General features: G+C 48.0%; 1 protein-coding gene across 1 annotated transcript; it reads left to right on the top strand.

Moving 5' to 3' along the window:
• Positions 1 to 3,371: 3,371 nt before the first annotated feature.
• Positions 3,372 to 3,551, top strand: CTXND1 (cortexin domain containing 1; the record flags this gene model as incomplete). Its single annotated transcript, XM_082618008.1, has 1 exon — positions 3,372 to 3,551. One exon carries the CDS (start codon positions 3,372 to 3,374, stop codon positions 3,549 to 3,551), a length of 180 nt encoding a protein of 59 aa, XP_082474134.1.
• Positions 3,552 to 10,147: the final 6,596 nt, after the last annotated feature.

Genomic DNA, 10,147 nt, shown 5'->3' with positions numbered 1-10,147 from the left:
GACCAGGTCACGAACCCGTGTCCCCTGCATCGGCAGGTGGACTCTCAACCACTGCACCACCAGGGAAGCCCTTGGGGCAGCTTTTTATGTATGACATGTCACCCTGTCCTACAACACCACTGTCTTCATGTGGAGCCCTCACCACAATCTCAACTCTGGTCATTTGTGCCTTTCTCTTGTCATCTTTGTACACTGCTTATCTTCACTGTGGGTTGGGGGCAGCTAATTTTAAGCATGTTCAGTGGCAGCTCCCTGCCAGTTTCAGTGTCACTGTTAAAATTTATACAAAAGCAACTTCACTGGGGGTTTTCCTAAGGGGTAAAGGCCTTTTACAGAAGATAACCCTTCCCCACATGTAGTAGAATGTGCTGTTCTATATCTACTCCTCAGTAGAGCATGTTCTCTGTTCAAAAAAAAAAAAAAAAAAGAATTGCAGCAGGGTCTCAAAGAGATATTTGTACACCCATGTTCACAGCAGCATTATTCACAATAGCCAAGAGATGGAAACAACCCAGGTGTACATCAATGGATGAATGGATAAACAAGACATGGTATACTCATACAATAGAATATTTATTCAACCTCTAAAAAAGAGAGAAGATTCTGACATTCATTGAATGACTCTTGAGGACGTTACACTAAGTGAAATAAGCCAGTCACAAAAAGAAAAATACTGTATTGTTCCACTTATATGAGGTACCTAGAGCATAGGACTGTGGATGCCAGGGACTGAGGGGAAGGGGGAATGGGGACCCGTTGTTTCCTGGGCACAGAGTTCAGTTTTGCAAGATGAAAAGAGTTCTGGAGATGGATGGTGGTGATGGCTATACAATGATTTGAACGTCCTAAATCCACTGAACTGTGCACTTAACAACAGTCACTATGGTAAATTTTGTCATGTATATTTTAACACAATTTTTTTAATGTTATATTTTTTATTTTTTAATTAATTTTTATTGGAGTATAGGTGCTTTAAAATGTTGTGTTAGTTTCTACCGTACAGCAAAATGAATCAGCTATACATTTACATATATCCCCTCCTTTTTGGATTTCCTTCCCACTTGGGTCACCACAGAGCATTGAGTAGAGATCCCTGTGCTATACAGCAGGTTCTCATTAGTTATCTGTTTTATACATAGTAATATATGTATGTCAATGCCAATCTACCAGTTCAGCCCAGTTGTTTCATGGGCACAGAGTTTCAGTTATGCAAGATGAAAGGATTTCTGGAAATGGATGGTGGTGATGGCTGTACAACGATTTAATGTCCTAAAGCCACTGAACTGTGCACTTAACCACGGTCACTATGGTAAATTTTATGTCATGTATATTTCACCACAATTTTTTAAAAATGTTATATATTTTAAAAGAGAGAATGAAAGAAAAAACAGCATCAGAATAAATTGTGGCCACTCCCACCACCATGCCCAGGGAGAAGCTGCTCAGGCCAGACCTTCCTGCCAGCCCAGCTCGTGACTGGGAGTGGGCATCTTGGGAGGTAATCAGCCTTCTTCTGTCCTATTCTGTTCCAGCTGCTGCCAGTGTGGGTACCTGCTCTATAAGGGAAAGGCCACTGCTCTCACTGACTCCCAGCTGTGATGTCTGGTCACTCCCCCTCCCTCCTGGAGCAGCCCCACCCAGGGTGCGAGCCCACCCAGTGGCTCTTGTGAAGTGGTGATCACTCCGACCAGCAGGTCAGTGCCCTCTGGAAAGGGGTGAGGATGGAGACGATGTCTGAAAGAGGGGCAAGCGGGACTTCCCTGGCAGTCCAGCTCCTCTAACACAGGGGTCATGGGTTCGATCCCTGGCCTGGGAACTAAGATCCCGCATGCCATGTGGCGTGGCCAAAAAACCTTAAAAAAAAAAAAAAAGGTGGGGAAAGCATAGTCACCTGTGGTTACAGATATGCCAGGACCAGCCAGCCCAGGGTTGCATAGGTGCCCTTCTGAACTTGCAAAGTGGGTGGGGGAGATGGGTCCCCACTTTACTTTCCATCAGAGAAGAGAGAGGCATGCAGAGGCCTAGGGGTTGGGATGTGGGATCTTGGGTAAGTCATTCCCCCCCCCTTTCTGTGACTCAGTTTCCACGTTTATAAAATGGGCATGTTGATACACGGCTAACATGCCTCTTGGGCTGTCGTGAGGATCAGATAATAAACTGGATGTGAAAGCACAACGTACAGCTCAAGGGCTCTGAAAATTCAGCGGGGGGGCGGGCGGGGGAGGGGGGTGATAACGAGCAGCTGTGCCCCTCGTCCTAAGCTCTCCCTGACCGCTGGGCTGCAAGGACGTGACCTGCCATCTTGGCCTGCTCTGGGGCACCCACAAGGCCAGGGACCATGCTAGATGCACTGAATCCTCACACCCTTGTGATACAGCCTTGCACCCTGTATTATCACAGCAGGGAGGCGTAGGCCTGATACAAGGATAACCTTACACTGCCCAGGACTGCACTGCAAGGCAGCTGGGCTCGGCGTCCACCTGACTGCCAGAACTGTTCTTCCGTCACACCCGCAGTTTTCCAGCTGTGACTCTGGGCCTCAGCAAAAGTCCCTCAGGAGTCCCAGCAGGCCCCCATAGAGGGGGAAGGGATGCAGACCCTCCATGCTGCCTGCCCACCCAACTCTGGGACAGCAGCTCCTCTTCAATCTATTCATGTATTGGTATTCAACGTTCATTTTCATTTGAAACGTAAGTTCTACTGCTTTAAAAAATATATATTAATTACCTAATTTTTAAAAATGCTTTCTGGGGACTTCCCTGGCGGTCCAGTGGTTAGGACTCTGTGCTCCCACTGCAGAGGGCACGGGTTTGATCCCTGGTGGAGGAACTAAGATCCCGCAAGCCGATGCAGCACAGCCAAAAAAAACCCAATGATAATAAAATAAAATAAAATGCTTTCTGTTCACCCTCAGTCAGTGGCTTGGCAGAGTTGAAAGCATTATTATAACTCGTCCTAAAGGGTTTCAGAGGGTGGAGGCAACTTCAGGGGCTCCATCCTCAGCAGGTGCTTCTGCTACAGCCCAGCTCTACCCCTGCTGGGACTCCTCCGTCCCCTCCCCCACCCGCTAGGACGCACTGGCTGGGCCCTGGCACCTGGGTTGCCTATAAGTGTCAGGGCTGAGACCACGTAGGCGCCTGGAAAGGAGGCACGTGACCCTTCCTCTCCTCGCCCTCATGAGGGGGAGGGGAGGGGGAGCAGCAGATTCCCACGCCGGGGGACATATAAGAAGGGGGAGGGCTGTGCCCTGCCCGCACCCCAGGCAAGTTGGCACGACCCTCCGGTCCCCACTGCTATGGCTCTCTGCAGGGGTGGAAGATGGTACCAGTCAACCGTGAGCCGGAGGAGGAGCCCGAAGCCGCTGCCAAGAGATGGAGGACCCCACGCCTGAGCCCGTCTACGTCGACGTGGACAAAGGACTGACCTTGGCCTGCTTCGTCTTCCTCTGCCTCTTCCTCGTCGTGATGATCATTCGCTGCGCCAAGGTCATCATGGACCCTTACAGCGCCATCCCCACATCCACCTGGGAGGAGCAGCACCTGGATGACTGAGGCGCCCGCGGGCGGGGGCCGCGGCGAGGGACCGAGACCCCAGCGCTCTCTGGACAGGGTTGCCCCGGGATGTGCCTCTGTCCCCTGGCCACCGGCTTTCCAGCCCATGGAGGCGAGAAAGGATTTGGCCACCCGGGGATGGAGAAGGTTCACCTTAGCCTTGCCTGCTCTCACGGGAGCAGCAGGGTGAGATGCTCGGGATGCTGTGGGTGTTGCAGTGGTGGGCCAGTCTGGGGATAAGAGCGCCGGACCGGGAGTCAGGAGGCCCGGATTCCAGTCTGGGGAATCACTGTGAGCTTAGGGGGCGGTCATCTTCCCTGGCTCACGCACACCTTTTGGCATCGGATACGGAACAGTCACCCACCATCATAACAACAGTGGTCTCGTTTTGAGGAGACTCTTGCCCTTAACATGCAAAGTAGCACACACACTACCCCTGGAGGCTCCCAGCACAGACGTTCACCTGAGCCCCAGCCCCTTCCCAGTGGGCCAGCAATGGGGCGCGGTGTGACGTGGGAAAGGAGTTGGAAGGTGCATCACCCCAAATTCACAAAAGGCACGGGGGCCGCTTCCCAACAGTATTTTTTTAAACTAAAATATAGAGGGGTATATTTTTCCTGTTATAAATGAAATGTGTATTTTGGAAGTTTGGGAAAATACAGAAAAAATAGAAGGATGGGGGAAAATAACACTTATAATCCCACTTCCCCAAAGCCGCCATTTTGATATATTTTCTCCCAGCATTTTTTACATGTATTTTTAAATAGTCAAAATCATACTGTGTGCATGATGTTGTATCACTTCATATTAGAGCATGAACACTTTCTCATTTCATCAAGCACTCTTTATAGCCATCATTTTTACTGGCTGCAGAGTATTCCATCAGGTGGATAGGTCATAGTTTCATAATTATCTCCTTTGGTCTTACAATTCTTTTTTTTTTTTTCACTAACTTTTCCTCATGCAAAATTATTTCACCCAGTGACCTCTTGAGAGCACACAGTTATGAGATTAATATCAGACAGGAAGACCTGGCTTCTAGTCCTGTCAGTCACTCTAAGGCTGTGTGACCTTGAGCAAGTCACTTCACCTCTCGGTGCCTCCGTTCCCTGATTTTAAAAAGGGGAGGAAAAGCCTTGCCCTTTTGTTTTGTGTAAACCTCATGTGAATGAAAGGACAGGAGTGGGAGTGCTTTGAATGTAAACATGCTGTGGGGGGACACAAGGGATAAGTTGTTGATAATGACTCTTCTCCCTCTTTTCCCACCCTTCTGACCCTCTCCCACCCCATTACCTATATCTAAGACCTTGCAGCAAGAATATTGGACCAGAGCCCACAAACCTGGTCCCAAGTCCCAACTTCTCTACTTCTTTTCTATATGACCCCAAATAACTCAGCCTCTCTGAGCCCCAGTTTCCTCATCTGTAACATGAGGGAATAACATCTACCTCACAAGGTTGTTGTGAGGATGAAATGAGAGAACATGGGCAAACATTGGTGTATTTTCTTGATTTTACCACCCCAGGAGAAGCCAGGGGTCTGAGCTGGGAGGAAGAGAGGTCTGGCTTCCCCCGTCTCTGCAGAGCCTGGAACCCTGGGCTTTCCTCAGTTCCCAGGGCCACTGCTGAAAGGCCAAATCTCCCAGCCAGGACCACTGGTCAGAGGAATACTCACAGCAACCTCTCCCAGCACCTGACCTCAAGGGATATGGTGTCTATTAATTCACGTAATTATCATTGTCATCGGTATTCCCAAAAACATAATATGAAGTTAAACTAGACCACCAGAATTCCCCCTCCTTCTGAATGTATTTATTCCATCCCTCTAAGGCACATCTGCCATCCCCATCAGAAGTGCCCTGCAGCTGTGAAGAAGCTCAAGGCTCCCTTCCCACCACCTGCATCCCAGCCATGGGTCCCACTCCATCCCAGGTCACCTGGGAAGTGGGTTTCCAAAACACCATCACTACTAGGTGATCCCTGAAAGTGAACAAGCCCACAGCTGCTCAGACAGCTTTCCAGGGCATATCCAGCTGTTCCTCCCTCCACACCCCCACTGTGTGGGATGCACAAAGGGACAGCTGGCAAAGGCAGTGGACCAAGGTGCATTGGAGGCTCTGTATGAGGGGAGGATCTAGAGCAAGGACCTTGTACATTGCCTCAGGCCTAGCAGCAGCCTTCACTCTGCAGCCTACCTCAGAGATACCAAGCACTTCTGTGAAAAGCTCATCAGCATGGATTTACAATGCAAATCAGAACCAACGCCCAATCAGTTAATAACAGATCCCAAGGAACAAGAAGAGGTCTTGAAGACCTCACTTGGAGATACTTTAGAGCTCTCAGGAGTGAAAAACAGGTGCCTGAGGGCCATGCTACTCAAACCATGATGAAGGACAAATAGCATGTCCAACATTGAGGGGCTTGTTAGAAATCCAAAATCATGGATCCCTACTCCAGACCTACAGAATCACAGTCTCTGGAGATGGGGCCCAGGAATCTCTTAGCAAGATCTACCAAGCGATTTGTATCCCTGTTAAAGTTTGAGAAGCACTGCCCTGGGGATCCTTTGGTCTCAATTATTTCTTTTCCACACCTAGATTCTCTAATATTTCCCACTCTATCTCTTGACTCTTTTTTTGGTGGCAGAGGGAAATAACATTTCAGAAAAAGATGGAAAATTTCAAAATCACTCCAAATCCAAGCCTCCACAAAATAGTGATTTCTATTGTGTGTCCATGTGTTCCCTTCTAATCCTTGTCCACGTGCAAGATATTTTTCTCATAAAAAGCTTTGGTTACATCATTTAAATCAATATCTCCTAACATTTCATCATAAGCATGTTTCTGCTACAGTCTTCCTATTTATCATTTTACTGGCTATAAACCATGCCATCTAGTGCATGTACATAGTTATCCAGAGTCCTATTAATAAGTACTTGGATTGCCTTCATTTTCCCTATTATACATGTTGCAAAATAAAAAAAAAAAAAGAAAGCAAGCTAAAGACAGATATGACGAACCCTGGGCTTGCTCAGGTTGGTGGAGAATAAATATTTAAATAACACCCCCTCCACCTTAGAGACACATGGGGGATGAAGAGCCATCTAAACATTTGATCATATTAGGGGAAAAACCAACTGAAATTTCAAGCTTCATTGTTGCTTTAGCTGCTAAAGGATGGAGGAGATGGTCCTTTGTCATCAGAGCATCTTAGTCAGTTTCTAGCTAGCTGAGATGAAGTTTGGGGTTTGGTATGGAGAGGTAAACTGGCCAGCAAAAGAAATGAAGAGAATTTTTGAAGACTGGAAGCTGGCAGAGAGCAAATGAAAAGCATCTGTGGCATTGGCCCTAATCCAGGACTTAAGGCAAAATATGATCAGAGAGAAACTCCCCACGGCAGGGAAAGGGTGAAGGATTTTGCAGACAGTGGTGTCTCGTGGTTGATTTTACGTTGTTGCCTGTTCTGTGCTCTGCTACAATCCCTCCATGTTACTCCAAATCCTCAGTAAAGTCTGATACACAATCCACTTTGTGGTTGTGGTATTTGGGGGCAATAAAGACCTCTGGAAGGTGGTCAACGTGAAGAAATGTAATCTGGAAAGGGATAGTCATCCCAGGGACAAGTGAGGTGGCAGAAATAAGCAGAAGCAGGAAATCAGAAAGCAACTAGAGTCCAAGAAAAATTAATTTTAAAACATCAGAATGATGGTTGCTAGCATAAATGTGACCTCTGAGAATGCTCAGATAGGCTGATGTGAATAATAGCACACTCGTTTTACCAGCGTGGTATATCAAGTCCCATCATCTCTATTTCATTTTTTCCAATTAGTTGCTCAAATATCTACATGCTCTTATTGAATTGAAAGACCCGTGACTCCCTCGCCTATAAAATTGTCCCAGAATTTCAAGGCTAAGTCAATCCAAAAGGAGCTGGTCCTAGGGCTTCCCTGGTGGCGCAGTGGTTGAGAGTCCACCTGCCGATGCAGGGGACACGGGTTCGTGCCCCGGTCCGGGAAGATCCCACATGCCGCTGGCTGGGCCCGTGAGCCATGGCCACTGAGCCTGCGTGTCCGGAGCCTGTGCTCCGCAACGGGAGAGGCCACGGCAGTGAGAGGCCCATGTACCGCAAAAAAAAAAAAAAAAAAAAAAAAAAAATGGAGCTGGTCCTGCTTCCAAATGTCAGGTAGAGAGAATTTCAAAGCCTGGTGTGTCCACTAGTGTGGTTTCACACCCTGCAGTCTAGCTGTTGAAGATGTGTCCTACGTGTGTGATGGATGACAACCTGCAGGGCCCTCTTTGGTTTATAGCCCAGTCTGCTGAGAGGTGCTCGAGCTAAGCTCACTGGTCCACATTCACATGTCCAGTCGTTCTGTCCAAACAGTACAGCCAGGTTGGCTGTGTTCAGGGGGACAGGACGGCCACGACCACACCAACCGGCCCCCTGAATCCTCACGTCCTTGATCATCATCAGCTAAGACTCTCCCTCCTTCCTGGGGAGTTTGTCTTTGGGACCCGTATCACTCAGAAACCTAGCAGGAAAGAGATGCACACCCAAAGCATTAAATGAAGAGGGTTTAATGAAAGAATATTTACAGAGGTTGGGCAGGGTTAAGGGAAACGAAAGGGGTTGGCAAAATACCCATGGATGGGCAACAGGGTGAGTCCATTACCACTTGGGCCTGAAGCGACAAGGGGAGGGGGTGTTCTCAGAATCCAGTGGAAGCTGTAGCAGTGGGAGAGGAGTCCTCCAACAAAAGCCATGGCCACAGGTAGACAATCAAAACGCAACCCAGTGAGAAGAGAATATATACCTTGATTTCTCACCTTCTGCCCTCTAATCTCCTATGCCATCAGCCAAGAACAGAAGCTAAAGGACAGGGGACTCTGGGTGATATCCTTCATATATATTAGCAAACTAGAGCAAACGAAAACTAACCAGTACAGTGCACCCCTATTACCACTCAGCATTCATCGTGGTTGGGGAAACTATATATGTCCCCAACATAGGGGAAATATAAATTCCCATCAAGAACCACATTGTCTGAGGCTGCTATCAGTTTAGTTCCGCTTCCCGGGAACTTACATTGTAATGTATCCACTTGTAGGTGAGTGAATGAAACGATTCATATAAAGCATAGCTGCTAGAGTCCCCTCTTCTATGGCTGGTCAGGAGGCCTAGGTTGACAACCACAGTGTCATTCTTCTGCCACCCATTCCATATCCCCTCTACCTTCTGGCAGTCCCTCCACTGCTGGAGTCTTTTATCCAGTGGAATGACCCAAATCCTCCTTCATAGAGGATCCAAATTCTTGGTGCCCTGTCTTTTTTTTGGTTGCCAGTTTCCACAGATCCCCACCCCCTCAAAGAACTTGACAAGGCCTTGAAGGCCTCACCTGGAAGCATTTTGAATGCTCAGGAGAGAACAGGTGCCCTAGGACAGCGCTAGTCATGCTGCGGTCGTAGGACGGATAGCCTCAGCATCACTGGGGAGTTTGCTAGGAATCTAAATACATGCCCCCACCCCAGACCTACAGAGTAGGATATGGGATGAGAAATAACGAGAGATTCCCCAGTGAGTCCCTGGGTTCCAGAGCTAGTCCTCCTTGCCCTCATTGTGGAGCAATACCGTTTCTTCTGAGATATTGGAATAAATCACCCTGACAGCACAGGGATCCCCTTCTCCACCTCCTAGTCCAAGATGAGGAGACCCAAATGGCTACAGGATGATCTCGGTTTCCAGTTTAACAGACCCATGACTATGTTCCCTGGTGGAAATATTTCTTCTTTGTTACTAGGAATTTCCAAACCCACCAAGTCCAAGGTCACAGGATGGAAAACAAAAATTCTATAACTGGGTTATTAGGTATCATAGTGAGAGGAATCACTCTCGCTTCCATCCCTTGGTTCCCAGACTAGCATCATCCAGCTCAAGGGAAGATGCCAACGTATACTGGTCTCTGGTTTAAGGTGAAGACTGCATCCTGTAGGTCAGCCACCATACCTGAGCCTTCCACAGGCCATTCTAAATGTCACTCAAGCCAACTGCTTCTGGGTGATGAGGCATGTGGTAAACCAGTGAATTTCCTGGACATGAACCCACAGCTGCACTTCCTTCACAAATGAGTTCTCAGGGAATTCCCTGGCGGTCCAGTGGTTAAGACTTCACCTTCCAATGCAGGAGGTGCGAGTTCGATCCCTGGTCAGGGAGCTAAGATCCCACATGCCTCAGGGCCAAAAAACCAAAACATAGAACAGAAGCAATATTGTAACAAATTCAATAAAGACTTTAAAAATGGTCCACATAAAAAAAAATTTTTAAAAACAAACAAACAAGAAACACATGGGTTGTCTGGTTTAAGGTCATGTTTGTGAGATACACTGAGATAAATGAAAGACTACAAACGGCGAGGGGGGCAGAGGTATGCAGAATACGAATCTATTCCCACCACCCTCCATGATGGAAGGGGTCCAGTGTAATCAACTTTGCCAGTGGTGGCTGGCCTGTCTCGCAAGACCCATCCCTGGGGAAGGATGCCATGTATCAGGGGCTGGGCATTGGCTTCATCCTGGGCAGGGTGCATACCCAGAAGTGTTGGAA

This window comes from Mesoplodon mirus (genome assembly GCF_964341445.2).
Source record: "Mesoplodon mirus genome assembly, chromosome: 4".
Lineage (NCBI taxonomy): Eukaryota > Metazoa > Chordata > Mammalia > Artiodactyla > Ziphiidae > Mesoplodon > Mesoplodon mirus.
The sequence above is the reverse complement of the archived record's forward strand: the minus strand, read 5'-3'. Positions and strand labels throughout refer to the sequence as shown.